This window comes from Triturus cristatus, chromosome 2_1 (assembly GCF_964204655.1).
Source record: "Triturus cristatus chromosome 2_1, aTriCri1.1, whole genome shotgun sequence".
NCBI classification, from domain to species: domain Eukaryota; kingdom Metazoa; phylum Chordata; class Amphibia; order Caudata; family Salamandridae; genus Triturus; species Triturus cristatus.
In genome coordinates, this window is record NC_140581.1 from 1,090,547,190 (window position 1) to 1,090,574,316 (window position 27,127).

At 44.9% G+C, this 27,127-nt stretch overlaps 1 protein-coding gene across 10 annotated transcripts in view; it reads left to right on the top strand.

Annotated features, from left to right (window-relative positions):
• Positions 1 to 27,127, top strand: part of LOC146866400 (vitamin D-binding protein-like) — a 666,911-nt gene that overhangs the window by 472,343 nt on the left and 167,441 nt on the right. For 4 of the 10 annotated variants that reach the window (XM_085636460.1, XM_085636466.1, XM_085636470.1 and 1 more), the window contains one exon: positions 17,732 to 17,884. The exons of the other annotated variants lie outside the window; for them this stretch is intronic. In XM_085636460.1, the coding sequence (XP_085492586.1) occupies positions 17,813 to 17,884 (72 nt within the window). In that variant the 5' untranslated portion in view covers positions 17,732 to 17,812. The remainder of the gene's footprint in view (positions 1 to 17,731; positions 17,885 to 27,127) is intronic. 10 annotated transcript variants of the gene reach the window in all.

A 27,127-nucleotide genomic window follows, 5' to 3' on the forward strand; every position in this document is an offset into this window, starting at 1 on the left:
CTCCTGTCTCAGGACACTGCTGGGAGGACTCCACACCCACCCCTCCTGTCTCAGGGCACTGCTGGGAGGACTCCACACCCACCCCTCCTGTCTCAGGGCACTGCTGGGAGGACTCCACACCCACCCCTCCTGTCTCAGGGCACTGCTGGGAGGGCTCTGCACACACACCCTCCTGTCTCTGGGCACTGCTGGGAGGACTCTGCACACACACCTCCAATTTCTGGATATGTACGCTTGGGACATACACGGTGTGGGTGCGCTCCATGCATTCGAGGTGAGGGTACGGGTCGTACTTACACTGTTGGGGTGGGGGGTACGCTCCATGCATACGCGGTTGGGGGTACGGGTCGTACTTACACTGTTGGCATGGGGGGTACGCTCCATGCATACGCGGGTGAGGGTACGGGTCGTACTTACACTGTTGGCATGGGGGGTACGCTCCATGCATACGCGGGTGGGGGTACGGGTCGTACTTACACTGGTGGGGGTGGGGGTACGGTCCGTACGTCCGCGGGTGAGGGTTCGAGTCGTACTTACACTGTTGGGGTGGGGGGTACGCTCCATGCATACGCGGTTGGGGGTACGGGTCGTACTTACACTGTTGGCATGGGGGTTACGCTCCATGCATACGCGGGTGAGGGTACGGGTCGTACTTACACTGTTGGGGTGGGGGGTACGCTCCATGCATACGCGGTTGGGGGTACGGGTCGTACTTACACTGTTGGCATGGGGGTTACGCTCCATGCATACGCGGGTGAGGGTACGGGTCGTACTTACACTGTTGGGGTGGGGGGTACGCTCCATGCATACGCGGTTGGGGGTACGGGTCGTACTTACACTGTTGGCATGGGGGTTACGCTCCATGCATACGCGGGTGAGGGTACGGGTCGTACTTACACTGTTGGGGTGGGGGGTACGCTCCATGCATACGCGGGTGGGGGTACGGGTCGTACTTACACTGTTGGCATGGGGGGTACGCTCCATGCATACGCGGGTGGGGGTACGGGTCGTACTTACACTGTTGGCATGGGGGGTACGCTCCATGCATACGCGGGTGGGGGTACGGGTCGTACTTCCACTGTTGGCATGGGGGGTACGGTCCGTACGTCCGCGGGTGAGGGTTCGAGTCGTACTTACACTGTTGGGGTGGGGGTACGCTCCATGCATACGCGGGTGGGGGTAGGGTCCGTACATATCCGTCCCCACGCTATGTGATGCTTGTGCGGGCCGTACCGAGGCCTTTGCCACGTGGGTACGATCCGTCCCGCCATTGTTGGGGTGACGTGTGTGTGGGCGTGGTACGACTCGTACCCACGCTCTTGAGGCGTGGGTACGGGACGTACCTGTCTGGTTGTGTTGCCGGTTCGCGTGGTGACGGACTTCCGTTGTGGCGGTCGCTGGCTTATCAGGACACACCCCCACCCCCTCGTGGTGACCAGGGCATGGGAGTCAGGTATGTCCAGGCCATGTGTGACTTATGTGGTTGTTTTGTGGTCTGCCCTGGTCGTGCCACCCCCACCCCACCCCACTTTCCCCCCTCCCTTAGTTATTCTGACCTTCTGCGGCGTCTGCGTCGGTGCCTGTAGAGCAGGTGGACTGCTATGAGGGCAGGGATGACTCGTAGGTTCGGGTCCATGTCTGTCCGTCGCGTACTGGTACTCCAATCGCGTCGTCCTGTCGCGTACGGGCCCTCCTTGGTGGCGTCGTCCTGTGTGTCCGTCACGTACTGGTCCTCCTTGTTCGCGTCGTCGTCTGTCCGTCGCGTACTGGTGGTCCTTGTTCGCGTCGTCCTGATTTCCCGGCAGTTTTTGGCTGCCGCAAAATATTCACCGTGCGGGGTGACGTCGGTGCGAATCGTGATTCCTGGGTCGTGAATGGCTGGCTGCGAGCGTCCCGACGTCAGGTCGGCACTTTCCCGGATCGCATTGGTAGGTGTTTTTTTGTTCGTTCGGACTTTTTTACGAATCGTACGGTCATGGTGTACCCGTGCGATTCGTAATTCCTTGTTTGTAGAAATTGACGACCGGGTACGCGTCGGACGGAGAATATGCTCCGTCCGACGGTTCGTACCCGGTTTTTACAGGATCGTGATCGGCACCTATGTCTGAGACCCCTGTTGTACTGGAGGGGGATTTGGTCCTTTGCAGATCTAGTGCCTTTAAAGCTCCCTGGGACCGATAGGATCACATGGTTAGGGTATATTAAATGCTATCTAACAGAGATTGGGTTGAGAACCTCTGGGTGAACCCAGAGACTGCACGTAGCGTAACAAAGCACACACTTAGGGGCTGATTCCGATCCGGGTCGGAAGGGCACTAAACGCGATCCGGACGGAAAAACTACGCGCCGTACGCGTGTTTTCCGCCCGACTCGATCAGCTGTACGAGCGAGCAAGTAGGATGCGAGCTACATGAAATTCACCGAACAACTCGTTTACGGGTCCTAACGGCTCCGTACGTCTCGGTCGTAAGCTAACCGTGGCATGCAATGGATGCGATTCACGACCGAGCCAGTACGATGCACGCGTTGGACAGCCTGTGCGAGCCGGAGTGTCCGGCTCGCAAATCGTCCGGGTGTCACCCGCAGCCCTACGACTCGGAGACAGGGGGAGACCCAAGGGTCCCCCCAACACAGGCATGATGGCACCGACGCATACTCACTGTAGGGGGCGCACTTGTCCGGGACGTACCCATTCAGTCAATGGGAGCCCATGTACACGTTGTACAACCGGCTCCCATTGACTTCTATTGGAATCTGACCGAACCGAGTCCGACAGCATACAGCCGCATCGTACTCGCTCGGTCGGACTGCAGGACTTCTACTCGGTCGGAAAACACTCCGGATCCGGCTCGGTCGGAGTGCTTTCCGACCCGGATCGGAATCGGCACCTTAAGGGGATGTACTGGAGACATGCTGATGGAGGGCTTCATAGGAACGGGAATGGTGGGCTCTCTGACCTCAGCATTTCTGGAGTTTAAAGATGGTTACTCTCTGGAAGCATACATGAATGCGATTGAGTCTACATTAGCTACAACTCTCTCTGTATACTACACTTCGGATTGGGACATTGCCACTCTGAACATTCACTACAAAATGGCATCACACCTCATCCGATTCAGATATGAGTTGACCCTCCTATCCTGAGGCACAGGAATGTCTAGATCATGTATTGGTCTTCTGCCCATACAACCATGCTGATAGCAGGAAATAGATCTTGCCATGGTGCCGCAACCTGGGTCCTATGGACTTTAGAATTGTACTAAGGATCCTTCTATCAAACACAGCACCATCAATTTTATTTGCTGTCTCCCGTTTCCTACTACATATGGGGAGATGTAGACAGAAGAGGGCTGCTCTGTTGGCACCAGACTAGGTCTGGGGGACTTGTATGCATTCTGTGTCGGTACCATTCAATTAGTTACTATTACATGAATGTTATGTTGTCCTTTTTTGGTATGAACTTGGATTACTAGCAAAATGCACGAACCTTATGTATTTTATTCTATTGGATTTTTGTTAACATTATTTATTGAGATGATTTTACATGGTTTTACTGTACCGATGTATCATATTTTATGTGCTTTTATGGCAATTTGCCAAAATAAAGGATTGATTGGTATAAGGTATCAGGGTAGAAATACTCTGACCCATGCAGACACTTGGTAAAATTACTGAAACTTTTACTGGACCGAGTAAGAATAGTGACACTATTACCTGTGGTGGGCTATAATCCACTCCAAGTAATAACCCAATTTTTCAAAATCAGCATTTGAGATAATGAGTCTGGGTAGATCCACAGGAGAGAGAAGGATGAGTTGCTCTAAAAATCATGATAGCTTTTATACTGCTAAACACTATTGCATATCACTTCTTGTTGGAAGAGAGGTGGTCAGAGACAAGGCCTTATTTAGCCCTTGGTAGGTGTCCCAATATACTAACAGGGGTAAGGTGGTCAAGAACTCCGTCACCCTGATGGAGGGTGCTTCACTTATTTAGAGTTCCCTGCCTTCATGACAGGATCTCAGTGTTGTGAAAGGAGTCGCTGACATTGTGGCTCATTTCACAACAGTAAAGTTTGACTAATGGCTTCCATGTTTCATTTATCCTTTTGGAAAACCTTTATGTTTTTATGAAACAAACTGCCAAAGTGGGAGTTTGTTTCTTGACAGCAAAAAATGAATGACCTCATTGTGCTGGGTGCAAGAACAATGTCATACATTCACCCCGGTACAGAGTCTGGACCTAAATCCATCGTTTTTTTGCTCCCCATGCCATTCCAGTTGAACCCAGCCATATGCAAATCAGTCTTGACCCAGAGCTCAATGGGAACAGCCCAGCCCGAACTGCCAGGCCAGGTCCTTCCCTGGACTGGAACAAGCATCATAGGACCGGTTTTGGGGTTTCACCCCTCTTCAGCCAGAATAGCTTGATTCCAATGGCATGGAGAGCACGGGACCCACGTCTGGGCATACCCGTCCCACTCAGGGTGACAAATGCAAAAACAACAATTGATGGACAGAAAGCATAACAATGCCATACATTCAACCCAGTACAGAGACCTGGACCTAAATCCGTCATTTTTTTGCTTTCCATGCCATTCCAATTTGAACCCAGCCATACGCAAATCAGTCTTGACCCTGCGTCCAATAGGAACTTTTTTATGGAGAGCACGGGATCCACGTCTGGGCATACCTGTCCCACTCCGTGTGACAAATGTAAAAACAACAATTGATGGACAGAATGCAGAACAATGTCATACATTCACCCCAGTACAGAGATCTGGACCTAAATCCATCGTTTTTTTTTATACCGTTGCCATTTCAGGGGCATAATGAGCAAAAGAATGATAGATTTAACCCAGATCTCTTGACTGGGGGTGAATATTTTGATTTGTTCTGCATTCTGTCAATTGTGTGTCTTTTGCTTTCTTGTCCTAAGGGCACCTGGTATGCCCAGATGTGAGTCCCGGGCTCACTGTGCCAATGGATTCAAGCTATCCTGGCTGATATGGGATGAAACCCTGAAACCGGTCCTAGGATGCTTGTTTCCGGTCAAGGGGGGACCTGGCTTGGCACTTTGGGCTGGACTGTTCCCCTGAGGCACAGGGCCAAGACTGATTAACATATGGCGAGGTCTAAACTGGGGTGGCATGGTGAACAAAAGAATGATGGATTTAACCCAGATCTCTTGACTAGGGGTGAATTGCTTGATTTGTTCTGCATTCCGTCCATCAATTGTGTGTCCTTTCCATTGTGCTGGGAGCTTTTTTTCTGCTCGTGAAGGCCATTAATACTTTTCAATTCTACTATCTGCAATGTTTTGCATGGAGGTCATGGGCAGGAAAATTGAGTAATAAGGCAGGACAGATGTTACTATAACGCAGAGGTACTGTGGTTTACAAACCGCTGCTTAAAGTTTTACCACAGGCTCCTCCAATGGTTACCTAGCACTTTTGCCCATTCTGTAATCAGGTGCACTCACACTGGAATTTCTATTTAGAACAGAGCTAGGTCCAAACGTAACAAAGCAGTGTCTTGTGTAAGACATGTACCCAAGTTTAACCCGCTAGTACAAATTTCAGAACAAGGGGAATAGCCTTAGCTTAAACCATATAAAAGTGTCGTTTTTCAACTATTACACAACTTACTCCTAACAGTATCATGTGATATTTTGAATGACACTTGTTTGCACTTTGTTTCACGTGGCATTAGGATTTGACACAAACCCAAGCCAAGTTGGCTTTCCATGAAAACCTGTGGGCATTTGCACTGCTCCTGCTCTGTCACACCACCTTTGAATAGATTACATGGGAGCACCATAGAGCAAAGCAATCTGCTGCAGCGTTTGTATCATCTTTCAGTGCAAATTAGGTTTTGTGTGTAACTGTTTGAATGGTGATACCTTTTGTGCCACTTTCTTCCACAATGTATCACACAAGCAACAGTGCAATAATATAGTAAATCTAGGCTTTACCTGTTTTACCCATTGCATCTAAAAACAACCCTACCTGAGCGTATCCTGCAAAGATTTTGCAATGAAACCAACATCTCTGAAATAAAGCCAGAAACAACTAAGGTTCTGATTTAGAGTTTGGCGGATGGGATACTCTGTCACAAACATGAAGGATATCCCGTCCGCTGTATTACAAGCAACTTTGAATATAATGTACTTGTAATACAGCATACTGGATATCCCTTACATATGTGATGGAGCATCCCAACTGCCAAACTATAAATTAGGCCCTATGTTTTAAAAATTTGACAAAATACTGTGACAAGAAAGTTATGCACTTGCACCCAACGTGTATTAAAATGTAAATGAGCTTCAAGAGCAGAAGTGCGTTGCTGCTAACTGTAGGTGGCGTGAACGCTCTGGCCCGGTTCTTCCAATTGAATGCTGGTCAATAAACCTTGATAGTAGCCTGAGAGGAAAAGGGGTTAATAAAAAAATGTAATCTTAAGATACAGTGTGACAATTGGGACCACAGAATACAAGTCTGAGTCAGTAACTTGAAGTTAAAAGGTTTTTTACAAAGTCAAAGGTAGACTAATAAAAATCAGTCTCAAGCACATACTATAAAAGTACAAGATTATCAAAGGAAAACCAAAGCGACGTACAATATTGGTCCTTGACAACAAGGAGCATATAAGTATTTCAGTGGCAGCAATGCAAAAAACAAGGAAAAGGTTTTGATGACTAGATGAATGATTTCGATCCTTCTCCCCATACATGGTAAATATTTGAAAAGTCTATTAAATCCTACACTAAGCTAAAGCTAGGGGAAGCCCTATTCAATCAAGGAAGCAAGAAAGGTGTCAGCATCAGAACCTTTTGTAGAAGTTCTATAGGTAAGGAGTAATGTATAGAATAAAACCATACAATCAGAGATGACAAGAGAGGGCTTCACCTCTCCAAGTCTTAAGGAAGTCTGACCAAACCCAAAATGGCTTCACTAACTAAAATGCACAAAGAACATTTGAGAATTATGACCTAATACACATCATAGTACTTTTCCAGTCCCCAAGAAAGAACTAGGCGTCTCAAACGCTACTCCCATATTCCAGTCTCCGCTTTCAAGGCGTCCTTGGATTCCTCCCTTCATCTCATAGTATCAACTGGTGATACTCCCTTTGTTCTTCATTAAAATTATTTGACCTTGCCAGTTCTATCTTGCCTCACTATCTCCAAAACACAATGTGCTTTTTACTAGCTAAAGAATGCCTTTGGTCTGCACCTGCAAACTAGAAAAACATGCATAAAAACAGTTTTCATGTTAGTATTAAATGTCTTGACTGTAAGCTTAATGCCCACAATCACGCTAACTTAACAGTTTTTTAAGTGCGTATTAATTCTATAACCTACATATAAACCAATAAATGATACCGTTCTCTTATATGGGGCACAATAACTAATACATATATTATTAACCAAAAACGACAACTGGTCACAATTCATAAAGAACACATTTGACACATATGTGATTCATTCTCACTAAACCTTAGTGAATGCACTGCATTAAATACATTTTAGCGCACCACCTTACAATCAAAGGGCCCGATTCACAGAACTAACTTAAGACAAAATCCTAAACTTACTACCATTTTGGTATTCACAGAAGGCACTTACTCATTTTGGTATTCACAGAAGGCACTTACTCATTTCGGTATTCACAGAAGTTAGGAGTCCTAACTTTAGGACTCCTAAATGCCTTCTGTGAATACCGAAAGTCTTAAAATTAGGATTTTTCTCAGTTTAGTAGTAGTATAGTTAGGACTCCTAACTTTAGGACTCCTAAATGCCTTCTGTGAATACCGAAATTCTTAAAATTAGGATTTTTCTCAATTTAGTAGTCCTGGATACCAGGACATGCTCTACTAATGATAGGTATGCTTCTGCTCCCTTAAATCTCTTCACTTCACCATCCCCTGGCTTATTTTGATAAATGTCTCCAGTCCTACCCATCGCTATTCTCCACTGATTGTTACATTTCACCTGGATCAATCTCTTCTTTTTTAGACCTCGCTTTTTCTCATTTCACTCTATGTGCTATAATTCTTCACCTTCCTCTACTGCTCCATATTCATTCTGTATTACAGCTTTACTTTATGCTATCCTTCCCTTTTCTTTCAGTATCACTGCATCGTTCCTTGTATACCTCTACTTTATATTCCTCTTACCACCTCTATATTTCACTATTCCACCTTTCACACTCCCCCAACTCCCCCTTTATTCATCCAGTTTCTACTTCCACTCCCTCTGTCCATTCTCCACTAATTGTTTAATTCTGCACTGTATCTAGCCCTTCACCTTTCTTTTTTTAAGTTCAAACGTTTATTGAAATAAAGTAAGAAACACCATGCAGTCAAATTAAACAATAGTGATTACTTATCAACATAGTCATTCAAGAGCATAAGATGATAAACCGTGGAATGCATGGTGAATTAATTAAATGCAGAATATAAATGTAATCAAAATATAAAATGTGATAAATAAAAGACTACATTTTAGAAGCTAAGATTTTATGAATTATTGAGGGGAGGGGAAAAGGGGAACGAGAAGAGGGATAAAGGAATAAATGCAGTATTATATATTTTTTAAATTATTTATTTATTTATGGGATTTTAAATAGCTCAGACATGACTTGGAGGCATCAGAATGCTTTACAATAAAACTTAGAACATATCAATGACAAATATACAATATACATGATCATTAAAGGTAGAGTGATTGTGTATTAGCCTCTCCCAGGAGGTAGAAAACTTCACATATATAAATAGCAAAAACATAGCAATGAAAAGCAAGTGGTACAGCGCCACGTGAGGAACATCTATAGTTTGTGTAGGTTAAGGATGATATGTGATTGGGAGGAGCGTGTAGAGGCAGGAGTGATTTAGGCGAGATGTTGTTAAAGAGGACATCTTTGAGATCCTTTTTGAAGGTGAGTTGACATGTTGTTAGGCAGGAGCGCAGCGGGAGGGAGTTCAAGATTCCTGAATGCTTCCTGAGAAGGATTGGTTCATGAATTGGTTGTGCCAAAGAGTGTGGGATTCGAGACAAGCAATTGAGCATTTCTTGACTCTCAGTTAGTGCCTGAAATTTTCAATTTCTCTGAGAGGTATGAATAAAGATTAGTTAAGAGCTTTATGAGTGGTGCAGGCAGTTTTAAATTGATCCCTCTCCCAACCAATTAAGGGAGCAAAGAATGGGGTAGATGTGGTTGAATTTCTTGTGGCCTGTCACAAAGCAGGCTGTAGCATATAGGACTGCTCTAAGTGACCTAGGTGGACTTTGAGAATGCCAGATAGGAGTGCAATCCCATAGTCAAGTCAGGAGAGAATGAGTACCTGTACTATAGATTACATTCCTACAATGGATTGAGGTTCCTGATTCCCCAAAGCAGCCTTAGCTGGAGCAGGCACTTTTTGCAATGGTGTAAATATGAAGCTAGCGTTTAAGAAATCTGTCAAGGGTTCATCCAAGAGATTTAGCATTCTGAATGATGGAGGGGTGGGAGGCGTTACATACCGTCTTGGATCGAATAATTAACTTTCTTTTGCAAGATGAGAATAAATTCAGTTTTTGCTGGACTTAGTTTGAGGTGATTATTTGCCATCAAGGTTTGAATTCTATTCAGGGAGTTAGAGAGGTGTGTGAAGTCTCCCAGACTTGCTACCTTCAGGGTGGTATGAGTATCATCAGCGTATGGGTGAAAGAAGACTCCTGAGTTCCTGAGGATCATGCAGGGAAATTCGAGGTAGTGGTGGAAAAGAGTTGGGGAGAGAATCGAACCCTGGGGACCCCTGTTGCAGGCTGACTGGAACTGAGGTGGTGTTTCCCATTTTTACTTCCTGAGAGTGGTTTGTTAGGAATGAGTGAACCCATTTAAGACCATCAATACCCATTATAAATAATCAGGGGAATGATCAGTGAAATACTACAACAGAATTGATATGCACTTATGTGAAAATAAGTCTGTAGAGAAAACAGTATGACAACATTTAAGTAAGGAAAAGTACAGCAGAGAATTCAGATGCTCAGGGAGGTTTAAAAGCTGCTGCTCTAAATATCGGGTCCCGTGCTCTCCATGCCACTGTAGTCAAGCTATCCTGGCTGATGAGGGCTGAAAGCCCGATACCGGTCATAGGATACTTGTTTCCAGTCCAGGGAGGACCTGGCCTGGCAGTTCGGGCTGGACTGTTCCCATTGGGCGCAGGGTCAGGACTGATTTGCATATGGCTGGGTTCAAACTGGAATGGCATGGTGAGCAAAAAAACGATGGATTTAGGCCCAGATCTCTGTACTGGGGTGAATGTATGAACTTGTTCTGCATTCTGTCCATCAATTGTTCTTTTTGCAATGCTCTAAATATCTGGTCCGCCATAGAAAAGGTACTAGTTTGCGTTAAAAATGTAAGAGGTAGCTTCAAGAAATCCCTTCATTTAGATATAAGGGTAGAGCTAAAGAAAGCTCTATCCAGCCTATGGTGATGGTATACTGCATACCACTAGGCCTTATATGAAATATTACAAGAGCATTTCCACTTTGTAGTGATCTGTTGGATGGCTATGGCAATCAGGCTATCATACAATTTATTGTTGGAAAAAGTAGACTATGAGAAAATCACTAGAAGGCACTGTTCCAGGGTGGGTATGGTCATAAATCAACCAAGTCCAACCCAAAAATTAAGAGGGTGAACAAAGAAGAGATAGGGTCTAGGGTCAGGTACTAAAGATGGGGGGAGACAGCAAAGTGTCTCTTGTTGCCCTCACACACCCCGAAGGATGTCATGCTTCATCATCGGGTGTGTGCTCCTCGTCGGGCCGGCGGTGCAATGCCCTACGGGTCCCCTGAAGGGTCTCTTTGGCGGAGATATTTTAGAGAGCTGCCGATGGGTGCATGCGGGTATGTGGAGGGAGAGTACCGGGATAAGTGGTGGGGGTAGTGTGTGCAAAGATAAAAATACCTAAGGGTTACCTAAGGGAGTATTTTATTAAAGAGGTACCCTTGGTACAATAAAAAGCGTGAGTTATAAGTTACCTTTCAAGACGTAATGTGTCTATGGTAGCTGGAAAAAATGGTCGACATGTTTCGCGCCTTAAGTGGTCAAAGCGATCCCTGGCGTTTCATCAGGACCAGTAAGAGTGGGTGATGTAAAAGGGGTGCACAGACTAAGTGTAGTGAGAGGGGTAATAATCACCCTATCACTAGGCAACAGGGGGGAATTTAGTGTCTCCTATCCAGGTAGTGTGTGATCAAGGAGTATGTTATGCCCCCTTTGCAATAGACCTAAGAAGGGAGTTGGGATTACTCCTTGAGTTTAAGCGGCGTAGGAGGCCCACACCATCTAGGGGGGTTACTCAGGTGACGGGACTGGAAACCTGCCCGGTCCAGACGCCAGCTCGAAGGCAGTTCGGGCTGGACTGTTCCCATTGGGCGCAGGGTCAGGACTGATTTGCATATGGCTGGGTTCAAACTGGAATGGCATGGTGAGCAAAAAAACGATGGATTTAGGCCCAGATCTCTGTACTGGGGTGAATGTATGAACTTGTTCTGCATTCTGTCCATCAATTGTTCTTTTTGCAATGCTCTAAATATCTGGTCAGCCATAGAAAAGGTACTAGTTTGCGTTAAAAATGTAAGAGGTAGCTTCAAGAAATCCCTTCATTTAGATATAAGGGTAGAGCTAAAGAAAGCTCTATCCAGCCTATGGTGATGGTATACTGCATACCACTAGGCCTTATATGAAATATTACAAGAGCATTTCCACTTTGTAGTGATCTGTTGGATGGCTATGGCAATCAGGCTATCATACAATTTATTGTTGGAAAAAGTAGACTGCCAATTGTCAGCCAGACTAACTAAAAAGATAAGGGGAGTTTACTAAAAGGTATAGTTGTTTGGAAAATAAGATACATTTGTCTCCAAACTTTATTCTAGAAGGGTAAGGTATTAGGACAGAAAAATAGCATGTACATTAGATCGCTATTTAATGCATCACAAGACCAGCAGTGAGTGTTGGAAATCCTGCAAAATTTAGATAGGAAACGAGGGCTACAGTATAATCTATTATACATAAATAATAAAGGGGCATATCAACAAGGGCTTTATAGCTGCTTTGTTGGCTTTAAAAGCCAAAAAAGCAGAGATAAAACTAGCGCCCTATCAACAACAGGGTGCTAACACGCAAATTTGCATGTTAGCACCCTTTTACTCTACGCTTCCCCTTACATCTCTAATGAGATGCAAAGGGGGCGTTCCAGAGTAAAATAATAGGAGAAATGTCGCTAAGCGACATTTCTCCTATTATCAAGAATGTCGCTAACCCTGTTAGAGACAAAAAAAGCAGCGCTAACCGCGGTTAACGCAGCTTTTTTACGTCTGCTAATTTTCAGACTTAGCCATGATATCCTATGGAAGGAGGATATCATGGCTAAGTTTGTCTGTCCCTATCAACAAGCTAACATGTGATTATCGCTGGGTTTCCAGCGATAATCTCACGTTAGCCTGTTAGCGTGTAGATTTTTATCGCTATTGAGATAAGCGTTGCTAATAGCATGCTATCTCAGCGATAAAAATTCACGCTAGCCGGCGATAATTATCCTCACGCTAAGAGCGCTGAGCGATAATTATCGCCGGTTGTTGTTGATATGCCCCTAAGTCTGTGTGCAAGTGGCCATTCAGAAAGTCTTATGAATTTTAATCCACAATTCATCCCAAAGGGAAAGTGACCAGGAGTACTCCAAGTCTGTTTCCCAGATGGTCTCAAGTGGGAGTCTTGGTTCTGCGTTGTCCAGAGGAGTTTAAGAAGTTAAAATAAGGGAAGCCATAGAGATGGAAGATAAATGTAGAAAAAATGATTAGTACTGAGGGTGCCGTGAGAAAGGTCTGGTAATATGAGGAAGATGTCCAGAAATAAGTGTATTAGAAGACAAAATTTAGATTGAAAAGATTTAGGACACTGACATTTAAGATGAAAATAGGAGCACTATTGTCAAATAAATCACTAATCTAAATTATACCTTTCTTTCTCCATTTTTTATTACTATACCAAATGGGCATCCAAAGAAAAGTAGTACGATCCAAAGAATGATGGGAAAAGTGTGGTGGTAGTAGATTGCAAAGTTTTTTAAAGAGAGGAGATCAACATTGAGGAGGATATGAAAATTGGGAAAGATAATCTTGAAAGGAAAAAAAAGCAATAAGAGCTCTTTCTATGTTAAGCCAAAGTGGTAAAAAAGGAGACAAGTCATTTAATAACCGAAGGGAGGTTTGTTGGAGGCAAAAGTTTTTCTGATACGTACCGATAAAAGTTCAGGAATTAACTTCACACTGACTAGTGACTCATTTGAGTTTGAACACGGAGATACAAGAAGTTTACACATTCCATAAAAATGTTGATAAAAGAGAATCAGTGGACTGAAAATAATTCTGAGGAAGATGAACAGGAACATCAATAAGGTAGAAAGAATAATGAGGGAAATCAACATCTTAATTGAATCTACACAAGCCCACCAGGATAAAAAAGGGGATTCCATTTAGACATCAAAGATTCAGATTTAAGAATAGGATCCTTAAGGTTTATAGAAAGAGTAGTATTAGTTGAACTAGTGAACCAGTGCCCTAGATATTTTATCTTCATAGAGTCCCAAGAGAAGCCGGACAATATAAATATGGTATTATTACAGTGTTTGTTTAAGTCTATCAAAGGCCTTTTCTGCATCAATAATTATTGCGGCTAAAGGATATTTAAAGTTGGAAGCTTTATTCAAAACATTGAAAAACAATCTGGTATTATCAGAACCAAGGGGCCGATTACGATGGTGGAAGGACTGCCACCACCAGCCATTAGGTGGCGGTCCTTCCACCATCGGACTGCGATTTCTCCCGCCACATTAGGATGGCGGGGGGATCCAGACTGCGACCGTGGCGGACAGAAAGACCATCTGCCACGCAACCGCCACAGGCAATCGGACCGATTGCCTGGCAGAGCATTCGGCATGCATAAAATGGTGGCGGTGTCTAGCAGGCACCGTCCACCATATTGTAATGCAGGCTGTGAGCCAGCCTTGCCATGATGCCACACCGTCATGAAAAGGCTGGTAGTGATCCCCAATGGGGGGGTGTATGTGCACTGGGGTTACCCATGGTACCCCCTACGTTTCAGCCCACTAAGTGGCAGGCACCATGTGGTGGCTGCCACGTAGTGCACTGAAATGCACAACATGCATTTTCAACATTGCGGCAGGTGCTGCTGTAAGCAGCACCCGCTGCAATGTTAAAAATGCAAAATGCGACCGCCGTGGTGGCGGTCGCATCCTAATGTGGTGTGTGGAACCGCCACATGTATTGTGGACGATCCTGGTCACCACCACGATGGCGGACGGACTGGAGTCCGTCCGCCATCGTAATCAGCCCATTAGTTTGCCCTTCATGAAACTGGCTTGTTCTGGACCAACTAATTGAGGCAAAAGGATTCTAAATGCAGAGCAAGACGTTTAGCAAAGATATTATAACTTAGATTACCTAATGCTATGGGCCTGTAATTGCTACACAAAGTATGATCTTTTTTTAAGATTAAGGCCTCTACACAGGTACCCTAGGGGAATTGGGAGAATAGAATGATAAAAGCAAACATATGAGGAAGCAGTAGAGAAGAGAAATAAGGATCAACAGAGGAACCATCAGGTCCAGGTGTTTGTCTCATTTTAATAATTTGAACGCAGAGACCAGTTCATGAGAAGAAATATCCTGATCCAAAGTGAAAAAGTCAATATCAGACTTAGTTGATTTGTGTATTAATTGGAGAAATTCATCAGTATTTGAGTCTGAGGAGATAGATTATAGACTGTAAAGTTTTTTTTTTTAATTCACAAATTCAGCAAGGATATTTGCATCCTTAGAAATTAAGGGACCTTGGTTAGTCTGTTGAGACTCTATTTTGGAATGGAGTTAAAGCTAGTTGGCTGGAAGGTTGCCTGTCTTATTAATGCCTCCATAATAACAGACAATACTTTTTAGTAAATACGTAGAAGCACTATTTGTGGAAATCTGAATAAAACGTAGTTTAGTTGCAAGTAGGTAGCATTTTAATTAGAAGAGTAGTACTGATGCTCCAATTTATTAATAGTAGACATTAACTTAGCATGCTGGGTAAGTGAGTTTTTCTTAGAAACATAATCAATAATAAAACCATGTGCAGCAGCTTTAGAAGTAGCCCAAAATAGTTGAGGGGATAAAGTAGGCTCAGTGGGCCCGATTCACAGAACTAACTTAAGACAAAATCCTAAACTTACTACCATTTTGGTATTCACAGAAGGCACTTACTCATTTTGGTATTCACAGAAGGAACTTACTCATTTCGCTATTCACAGAAGTTAGGAGTCCTAACTTTAGGACTCCTAAATGCCTTCTGTGAATACCGAAAGTCTTAAAATTAGGATATTTCTCAGTTTAGCAGTAGTATAGTTAGGACTCCTAACTTTAGGAGTCCAAAATGCCTTCTGTGAATTCTGAAAGTTTTAAAATGAGGATTTTTCTCAATTTAGAAGTAGTAAAGTTAGGACAACTAACTTTAGGACTCCTAAATGCCTTCTGTGAATATCGAAAGCCTTAAAATTAGGATTTTTCTCAGTTAAGTAGTAGTATAGTTAGGACTCCTAACCTTAGGACTCCTAAATGCCTTCTGTGAATACCGAAAGTCTTAAAATTAGGATTTTTCTCAATTTAGTAGTAGTAAAGTTAGGACTCCTAACTTTAGGACTCCTAAATGCCTTCTGTGAATACCGAAAGCCTTACAATTAGGATTTTTCTCAGTTTAGTAGTAGTAACATTAGGAGTCCTAACTTTAGGACTCCTAAACTGAGAAAAATCCTAATTTTAAGACTTTCGGTATTCACAGAAGGCATTTAGGAGTCCTAAAGTTAGGACTCCTAACTTCTGTGAATACCGAAGTGAGTAAGTGTCTTCTGTGAATACGAAAATGAGTAGGTGCCTTCTATGAATACAAAAATGGTAGTAAGTTTAGGATTTTGTCTTAAGTTAGTTCTGTGAATCGGGCCCAGTGTGAATAGTGAAGAAATCTATGGTTATGGCAGTGAAAGATGATATCAACTGTGTATCAGTTAACAGAGCATTGTTAATGTTCCATCTATTGAATGATTTATGAACGGGAAGTAAATGCAAATCAGCAACCAATAGGGCATGATCCAAAATCAAGATTGGTTCAATCTCAACTGAATAAAATGTTGGTGGAGGTGTTTACTAAAGAATACATGGTCTAATCTAGTGAGGGGACCATGAGCTGGATAGAAAAAGTGTATTCCCTTGCAGTGGGAATTCATAATCTCCACAAGTCTAGGAGGAATCTATGGTGAGAGGAAAGAACAGAATTGGGTATGCATTTTATGAGGTATATATTTTACTGTGGACTGCCTGTCTAAGAATAGTTCCATCATTTTGTTGCAACCACCCCCTCCCACCCCAAAAATATTGATCAACAAATTGAACATATTTCATATCAATATTAGGTCAAAACAGGAAATCATTTTGAGTAAGGCAATATATATTAAAAGCAGTCAGAGGAATAGGATTTACACTAAACATAGCTACACTCCATCAACCTTCATCATCTATTTCTTGAGAAAGAACAGAGATACCTAAATGTTTATTAGATATTATGACAACAGCATTTTTATTGTTTGGAGTAGGGGAAACAAGATCCTTACCCACCTAGAACATTGAAGCTTATGAGCTTCTAACTCTACACAATGAGTTTCATGAAGTTAAATTAAATCAGGTTTATATTTAGTCAGATGTGAAAGAGTTCTCTGTAACTTGATAGGATTATCTAAACCTTTGACTTTCTATGAAATAACTCTGAATTATAAGAGATGAAGAAAATACAGAAAGAAGATCGATCAACAAAGGGTATGAAGGAAAATGAAGAAGATAGGAAAGATGAAAGAAGAACATTAGGAATGAGAGAGCAATAAAAGGGGGGATATTGGAGGGAAAGACTACAAACTGAAGGCTGTAAAAGAAAGAGAGTGTGACAACTAAAGAATAGACAAAAAGAAGCCAGTACATGCCATACAAATGGCGACTGAATAATGCACCTGTTTGTGAAGGCCAAAAAAGGTAGGTAGTGGTGACAGCACATCACAAGGATGACAAATCTGGGGGAACCAGACACACCAAATGGCCACAAACAATTAAGGCGGGGTAGTAACACAAGGATGAGATAACACCTGAATTGATAATGATAAGCATTAGACCTAAACAATGTACATTACTATTTGGACACACAAAACATGTGTACTATATCCTAAAAGAGACAATAACTAGAAAACCATGTTATAGAAGAATATGGTACAATTAAAAAAGACATGATAATGAGTAAAGAGTAGTAACATTTGAAAAAATTAACAAAAACGTTTCACTCACAATGAATATAAGGATTTAACCGGTAGAAGGACCAGCAATGTCCATGGAATTGCTAGAGTGGTCTTGAATAAACTTCATAAGATCTATAGGTTTTTCAGAAGTGAACGATCTATCTTTCTAGGTATTTTTGAAGACACAAGGGTGAAGCAAACCAAAATTAGAACCCATTTTACGTAATGCAGGGGCAAAGAGCAAGTAAGTCTCTGCTTCTCTCCGCCATAGACTTAACAACAGCTTACATGAGAAAGAGTATGTGACCAAACCAAAACGTGTTTCTTTGATTTCACAGCCTGTAGGATCTTCAGAAGATCAGTATACTCTGAGAATAAGATAATAACTCCTGTAGGTTTACAGGAGGAAGCTTGTGAAGATGACTTGCGACCCAGACTCTGAGCTCTTTGGATTTTCAGACCTGGAGAACTGTGAAGATCCAAAAGTTGAGGTAAGTGGTATTGAAAAATGAGACAGGAACTTTGCCCTCGGCGTTTTCGGTAAGTCTATAAATATGAAGATTATTGCACCCTTTTTCTATTTTTTAAGTTCTCAGTGTGTTTCTTTAATAAGACAATTTCCTTTTGCATGACAGAGATCTTAACTGTTTCATCCTGGATATCACCCACTCGTTGTTCAACATCTGTGATGTGAGAGTCCATAGAGGACCATTTAGTATCAAGAGCCTATATTAAAATACTTGCTTTCTCCACAAAGGGACAAAGAGCTGGCATTTTGTTAAGCAAAAGCTCCATACTTATGGATGTGGATGATTTGTCAGGTGGGAGAGGATCTTGCATGAGCCTCTTGAAAGAACCAACATGTTAGACCTTCATTGGTGGAGTGAGTTTAGGTGTAGCAGAACCGTTATTCCTCATTGAAAGGGGTAGAGTGGCTTCCGTTCAGCTATCAACTCACAGTATTTGACAGCTGAGAAAATAATTTCAATTTCCTCATTTTGCCCATGCAGCAGTGCAGGGTAAGTCAGAGCTTAATAAATGACTGGCGCAATAAATGAGTGTGAGAGAAATATGGGATTCAAAATGACAAAACAATACTGTGGATCTGAAGAAAAAATGAGCAAGCAGTACGATTCAGAAAAGAGCCATCATTTTTTGTTTAAAAATTTTTGTCGCCAGAGACCTGTTGCCTGATGTGTGTTGAAGAGGGAGAGTCCTACTAAAACCGATTGGTGACAGCTCCTTGATGTAGGATCTTAGGCTATGTGAGTTGGGCCTGTTCTTCCTAATTGTCTGTACGTGCACTCTCAGAGGCTTAATGTTGGGTTAACTGGTCATGGTCCTCCTCCTGAGGTTCTCCTCCGGGGTAGCATCCAAGCCCTGCAAGTCCAACACTATATTCTCCCAGTGACTCATCAGGGGGAACTTACAAATCCCCAGCAGATCCTCTCGGCTCAAAGCCACCCCCTCTACCCTAGCCCAGTTGAGTGGCGCCAACTATTGTGTGGGGAGCTATCTGGGATTTCCACCTCTTGGTGATCAAGCGTTTTGCTGCAATCAGTCTAAGGTCAAGGAATCGGGAGGTTGCCCTGTTTTTCTTCTTCTGACTAAAAAGAAGCAGTATGTACACCTCCCAGCGAAAGGGAATATCGCGGGCTGTACAATAAGCCAGCGTTGCCGCCACATTAGCCCAGTATTCGCCTAGGGAAGGGCAATGCCACAGCATATGGAGTATGTCTGCATCCAATAGGCAGCATCTAGGGCAGGCTGCATCAGATCTAAGGAAGTACTTATTAATTTGGCCTGGGGCAAGGTATGCCCGATGTAGTATGAAAAATGTAATCTGCTTGAAACGCTGACTGCGCGGGATATGTGTCAGGCCTTCCCGAGTGGCGGCCAACTTCTTGTCTGTGAATATACACCCCAGAGCATACTCCCAATGCTGTTTTAGAAGGGTAAGGTCAGTCTCTGCTTGTTGGCGGAGTGATGATGTGAACCAACGAGTCAGGTGCCCCCCATTTCCCATCACATGCAGATACTGCATCGTATCGTGTGTGGGTGGTTCCTGGGTGAGATTGCCCCATTTGGATGTGAGAGAGGCTATGAGCGCACGGTGTAATACAAATTTCCCAGAGTACATGTTCTCTTCGGACATAAGCTCCGGGTATGGGATGAGGGAGCCATCTCGATAAAGGTCCCCCGTCTCCTGAATGCCTTCTGTGTCCCAGTGTGGCAGTTCGGCTGCCATGGTGCTTGTGTCTCCTCGTGGTGTTCCTAATAATGGGATGGTGGGAGCATACGGCGTGATAGTCCTGGTGAGGAAAAGACATCTGCGGAAGCACTTATAAGCTATGGTGAGTAATAACGCTCCCAAGGGTCTGGTTTTGTACATGGATGAAAGATATGCAGCAAGGTGTGATGCGGCACTGGGGGCTGTATTGAAGCAGTGCCTGCTAGGTGTCGGGAAGACAGCAATCAGGCTATCCACTGCAGCTGGGAGGCTAGATAATAGGGTCAAAATTGGGCACCGCCAACCCCCCGTCCGGCTGGCAGATATAGATTCCCCATAGGCACTCTATGCCTTGACGTTCCCCATAAAAAGTCCCTGATTGTCTTTTCCCATTTGCGAAATAAGGAAGGGGAAATGACGATAGGTAAGGTAGTGAAATAATAGAGGAGGCGAGGGATGACCACCATTTTTACGAGGGCAATCCTACCCGAGATCGCTAATGGGAGGGTCTTCCAGAAGCACATTTGCGACTGGATGGCAGTGGTGGCTCTAATTATGTTACCCTCAAACAGATTCTCTTTGGTATGGTATATGCAAACCCCCAGGTATCTGAAAGGATCTGTGCACCATGTCACCAGGACTTTCCCAAGGTAGTATCCTGAGTCCAAGGTCGCCTACAAGAAAGGGGAGAGATTAGTGCCAGGTCCAAAGAGGGTGGGATGGCATGAAGATCTCGCACATACAACAAAAGGTCATCCGCATATAAGGAGATTACGTGTGTGCCATCTCCCAAGATGACTCTCATGTCCATGTGTGAGCGGATGTATGCCGCCAATGGTTCAAACACCAATGCAAAGTCGAGAGGGGACAACGGGCAACCTTGCCCTGTCCCGCGTCTCACCTCAATAGGGTCTGAGACATAAGGACCTGTCCAGACTCATACGGTCGGATGATTGTATATCAGCTTAACCATACTAAGGAAGTGAGGTCCTATGCCATATTGAGTTAGGGTGGCGAAGAGAAAATTCCATTCAAGAGAATTAAAAGCTTTCCAAGGTCCAGCACCAGGCAACCCGATGGGAGCCAATTTATAGGAGCGTATTCAATTATCGTAAAGTAGTGACCGATCTTTAGAGTATATTATGGTTAGGGACAAACCCATTCTGGTCAGGGTGCATCAGGGTGGGGATACGTGGCACCAGTCGGTTAGCCAAGATCTTTGGTAAAATTTTGTAGCCTGTGTTTAATATCGTTATTGGTCTATACGATCCAGGTGAAGTAGGATCTTTACCCGGCTTCAACAAAGAGACCACATTAGCCATACACAGTGAAGGCGGTAGGGTCATAATAGTGATTGCAGAGGTGTACAGGGAGTGTAGACGGGGCACTAGGATTTCCGCATATGTCTTAAAGAAGTCAGTTGGGAGCCCGTCCGGTCGCGGTGTCTTTCCAGACACTAGGGATGGCAGGGCTTCCCGGACTTCTTCTACTGTCAAGGGGGAGTCCAGTGTGAGGACTTGATCAATCGTCAGTGTGGACAGCTCAACTGCAGTCAAAAATGCCTCACTGTGTTGATCATCCCCACTCGGTTCGGACGCATACAGTCTAGTTTAATGTTTTGTCATCACTGTGTGAATGTCTCGCTGTGTATATTTCCTATGTGCCAGCTCATCTACTAACAACTGTATGGGGCGTTGCGGGTGTTCTTCACGTATTAAATAGGCCAATAATTTAGCCGCCTTGTCTGCTGCAGAGTGAGAGCTTGCTGAATGCGCCAAATAGTTGTGACAGCGCAACCTTTCTAATATCTCCTCTCGTTCTGCGTGGGTATCGTCAAGTTGCTTTTGTGTTTCAGGACGGACTATGGCTGGCGTTTCCAGCCAGAGTAGCCGCCGCTCGATGGTGGACAGGGATTCATCTAGCCGTTTACGAATGCTTCATGTGTGGCCTAAACAAGGGCCTCTGGTCACCACGTTAAAGGCCTCCCACTCTGTCAGTGCTGAGTCTGTGGAGCCGGTATTGAGCTTGAAATATTCGATCACCGCCAACTCTAGCGAGCTCCGGAACGCCGGCTCATCCAGTGCCGCTGTCTGTAAGCGCCAGGCAGAGGTCGGAGGAGTCTCGCCTCCCAAGTAAGATGCATGATTTGTGGATTATGGTCTGAAAGTGTACAACTTAAGTACTCTGTAGTCTGAATCAGGGGTATTAGAGCTGCTGAGGTCAGAATGTGGTCTAGATGTACATGTAGGTTGTGTACCGGCGAGTAAAAGGAGTATATCCTCGTGTGAGGGTGACACTCACGCCAGGTGTCTGTCAATGACCAATGCCCCATCCAAGTATGTAGGGAGTGTGCGTTTGAGGAGGCTGTGGTACGGTGCAGGGGTGGGAAGGAGTGATCCAGAGAGACATCTAAAACAGAGTTAATGTCGCCCCCCAATAGCAATAAGACATCTTTAAAGCAGGGCAGGAGTGCCGATAGACTGCAGAGGAAGGCATTCTGATCTGTGTTGGTGGCGTAAATGGAACCCAGCAGAATAGGTTGGCCATTTAATCTACCCTTGAGGAGCACATACCACCCAGTGGGGTCCATCACAACTTCTTCCTCCCATGTAACCCCAGCATTTACCCAGATAAGTGTCCCTCTAGCCATGGATGAGTAGTTAGTGCTATAGACTTGGCCCCACCAATGACAGCGAGGTTGAACAGCCTCTGGGCTCATCAGGTGTGTTTCCTGTAATAAAGCAATGCTAGTCGCTCTATGTTGTAGTTAGGCATATATAGAGCACTGCCAAGCAGAAGTATGTATACCCCTAACATTCCAGGTGATGATATTTAGTTTAGTCATGGGGTGGTACGAATCTATCAGACTCAACTCATGTTGTAGACTCTGACTGGAGAGTATACGTAACGGCAACAGGTCTATGAGCATGGCGACATCTCTGGGGGGAGAACAAAACTAAAATTAATTTGTCATGCAACAGCATAAGAGTGAACCTCCAACAGGGAGATCGACCCAACCAATCACACCTAATCATGGCAGTTAGTGCGTTGTCATAAATGGACTCCGGAGGGGTGAACACAAACAGAGGGGAAAATAGCTTGCATGTTCCATCCCGCATATAATTGTCCGTGGTAGGTGGCAGTACTTTGAGTCCTTACGTAAGTATGTTGGTGCAGAGAAATGGGGCTTGTGGTGGTGAGGGCGGATATAAGAGTCAATAGAGCAGTGGCACCTCTATTTCGCGCATTCTGGGTACACGGGGGCAGTATATGCCTTGCTCTCAAATAATTTCGTCTGATGTTTGTGGGTTGAGGTCTGGCAGATGAGTCGAATTAACATCTGTCGACCATTCCAGTGTGGTGTCAGCTCCTTCCTGAGATCTCGATGGGGATGCTGTGGAGCTTGACGGTGACGGTGGTCTCATTGGTTGGAGGGCCGCTGCCACCTGTAATGCCTCCTGGCATTCCGATCTAATCTGCTCCAGGCCTAGATTGGCCACGAGTGGCCTTTTGTCTTTGCCTCTCCTTCTACGCCGGCCATGGCGGGGTCTCTTTTGCAGCTAGAGGTCCTCCGGTATCCTAGGCACAGTCATCAGCCCGCTCTCTTCCAGCCAGTCCCAGGCCTCAGAAGGGGAATCGAAATATTGGGTGTTGCCGTTCGTCTCGCAGGCAGGTAGGAAAGAGCAGAGAGTATCGAATATCAAAATTTCTGAGTTGGCACGCCTCTTCTGCACTTTTGCAGTGTAGTCTGGGAAGAAGGAGACGGTGACATTTTGTATCTTAGGGCCGGGGTGTTTACCTACTTCCTGCAATATCACATCTCTGTCCCAGAGGTTCAGCAGATGGAACAGGAAAGGGCGAGGGCGAGCTCCTGGGAGAGGCCTACAGGCGGGAACTCTATTGGCCCGTTCCACTACAAACTGCAGTGAGAGCGAACCCAGGGGAAGTATTTCTCTCATCCAGGACTCTGTGTAGCCCTCCGGATCTTGGCCTTTCGCTCCCTCCAACAAACCAATCACTCGTACATTATTGCGGCGTGACCGCCCCTCCGCATCATCCACTTTTTCCTCCAGGGTGCAAACCCGATCCATCAGGTCTTGCAGGGTTGCTGTAAGATTACAGGATCTGGACTGGAGGTCCGCAAGTGCCACTTCATTATCATGTACCCGGTCGACCAGTTTATGTTGGTCAGACCTGAAGAGCGTGAAGTCGGAGGTGAGAGGTGAGTGTCTGCTCTAGTGTTGTGCCTATTTTTTCCACCGCCGCCAACACTGAGTCTAATTTGGCTGAGTGGTCAGGCTGGTTAAGCCCTATGGATGTTCCAACACTTTTGGGTGTTCCCTCGTTCAGTCCGCGGGACGGAGCATCTTGGTGGCCCATGGCTAACTGCTGTGCACTAGGCATAGGGGTGGAGTGTACGCAAATCTTATCAGTGGCCACTTCTGCGTGAGAGATACTCTAGCGATGCGCTGTGCTCACCCCTCCTTCTAGCCACTTACAAGATGTGCTATCGCTTCCGGGCTGGTTGCAGTATAGGCTCCTGTGGGGTTACTTATGCGCCCGTTCCAGGGGAGTGTCGACCCCCCCCACCACACTTCTCTTGATTTAGCTGGCAACACTATTATTTTAGAATTGTTTCCCGAGTGCTGAAACAGAGAACAGGGAACGGAGACCAGCTCCACACAGGGGTGATAGTCAGCACCTATGGGACCCTTATCAAATCTAGGGCCCCCTCTGGTCTCTTACGTTGTGCAGTCAGAGAGTACGCTCCTTAGGAGGAAACTACCCAGGGATCCTGGCCACAGTCTTTTAGAACCTATAGGCCCCTGGACCTATCGTCTCCATGACTACACCACTAGTTACTTCCACGGCGTCAAGCAGCGTGGGGAGGGATAGTGCCCACTCATTGAGATCACAGAGCAGGGCCAGGCAACATCACCCCCTTTGTTCGTCTGAATATGGCAGCGCCAAGCAGGGCTAATCGCACTCAATTCCCCAGGCCTCCACCACATCTCGGGGCCACTGTGGGGATGATCAGGCAGGGGGAGTCTAGACCCGACCTCCCACCGTCCCAATCACCTGGGTACTCAATGCACTGTGGAAATATGGATTTTTCTGGTCAGTTATGTCCCCTATCTTGGACCCCAACGGTTCTATGTGCATGTTACAAGTACATGTATGTTCCCTCCAGTTCCAGTTATGAAGACGCAAATACATGTGCGTCCACCGTTAACATGTCCTCTGTTGATCCGCCATGAATGGGCCGGATATTCCATTCCTAAGTACGAAAGGCCACCGCCTTTATATGGTTCACTTATGCCATTTTACAGTCCAGGCAAGTAGGCCCTGATTCTGTCATCAAGCTTTTCTTGCTTTCTGTCTCTGAAGCTCCAGTCCGAGCCTGCATCTGTGACCATGAACTTTGTCTCATCCTCTGCGCGGCTCACGATGCCCGACATCAGCTTGCTGCCTGCCAAGAACTGTATTTCACCTTCGGAAATTATCTGCTCCGCTCCCTGCCCAATGCATTCCTGTCTAGTAGCTTAAGTAAACATTCTGCCAGCTACCGAGCAAAGGCCCGGCTTCTCTGTCTTTATACAAGTAATTCATAGCCCTGTTACTATGGAAGATTCCTGCCCTCGCATCTAGTGTAGACACTTAGACGCTTGTACACGCACTAACAGTCAGTATAGTCAGTATAGAATAAGATTCTACTCCAAGAAGGCCTCTCTTCTGGATAACATAGTTCTTTAAACATAGGATGTTAGATATGATTTGGGATTAGGTTGACTTGACCCTCCAGACTTCTGTCGCCACATGTAGAGCTAAATGTCAAGTCCCCTTCACCCCCTAGTTGCACGTCAATCACACGTCATGCTGCTGTGTGCGCATCTCTGCAAAGTATTTCTGCTGACATTGCGAAATTATTTCATAGATCCACCCATATGTGACATCACAACCAATGACGTTTTTTTGTTACTCCCAGTTCCACCTACTTTTTGCTACGTATGTATGTCTTATCTACACTATCAATTGTTACGCCTCTCGCATTTACTTCACTGTAATGCTTATTGTATAAAAGTAATTGATTGTCAATAACGTATGTACTTCACTTCCTGAGCCTCCGTGGTGATGGAACTTGGAGTCCACGATTTCGAAATCGTCCATTGGAATAAAGCCCATTCCGAACCTCTAATACCACGGATTCTGCCTCTTACTTATTGAGCTACTTTTATTATGTTCTGTATCAAATTAAGTCCCGGTAATTAAATTATTTACCACATAAATGGCGCCCGAATAGGGACACTTTCTCATCTCACGCGCCGGCGGTGCGTTGCAGGCCCGGTCTCCTGCCACAGCTGGACGGACAACAACGCGTACCAGCAGGATTTCCTGTATCTCCCTCCGGTCAAGCGGGGGCGACTGAGGCTGCGATCAACACCCAGACGAGGCGGTGAGAAGTGCGAAGTATCCCGACCAGAGCCTAGCTGAGAGAGCAAGATCCGAGGTATACAGAGGCCCACCAGGTTTCCGATGTCCTGACGTGTCCGAAGTTTTCGAGTCGAGTCGAGTCCAGTCCGGTCCAGTTCAGTTCAGTCCCGTTCCGAGGCCTTCCGTTCCGAGCTACCCGGTGAGTACCATTACTGGGGAGGCGTTCTGGCGTGCACATAAGTTGTGCCGGTCCAGACCGGTTTGGGTACACAAATCCGGTCTGCACTGTTCCAGCAGTGTATCTGTATTATTTAGCAGTATATCTAGTATATCAAGTATATAAATTCAGAATAATTCAGTTAAATGCCGAGTATTATGTTTAGTGATTAAGTTTTCTTAGATCATCGTCATCATCATCGTTACTCATGTAAATGTTAAATGTTAAATGTATTGATATGTCCTGCATGTGGTATGAATGACTGTTCATTATTGTGTTTTATTGTATTAAGTTTGTTCAAAACCAAGTATCAGATCAGTTTTCAATATGCCGCTCTTTTCAAAACTAAGACAGATCACAACTAGAAAAGGGGTACTCGAAGAAGCTGTTCCCATTCCTCCTAGGGACACTCCAGGGTACTTCATGTATCATAAACACGGCCTAGACGCTATATTATTTCTTGATCTATGGGTAGACTACACTAAGGAATTACCAGAAAGTCAGAGGTGGCCCGCAGCTGGGACCTGGGATGCAGAGTGCATCGTGAAAGTAGAGGAAGAATTATGGAAAAAGAAAGCTAGACAATCACAGAAAGACGCCATTGAATTATGGCGTAAAGAATCGTATAGACGCACAGAAAAAGCACGTAGACAGGAAGAGAAGAGTAAAGAGAATTCAAATAAAGTTCAAGAAAATCTATTAATTGAAGAAGGTACACGAGTAAAATCAGAACAAGTAGACAGACAAAGACATGCCCTTATGAAGGGTATGTATCCCCTTCTGGCCGAGGGATTACCTAAGGCTACTGCGGGGATACCAAAAGACTTGCCACCCCCATTATTTCCAATAAAGGTA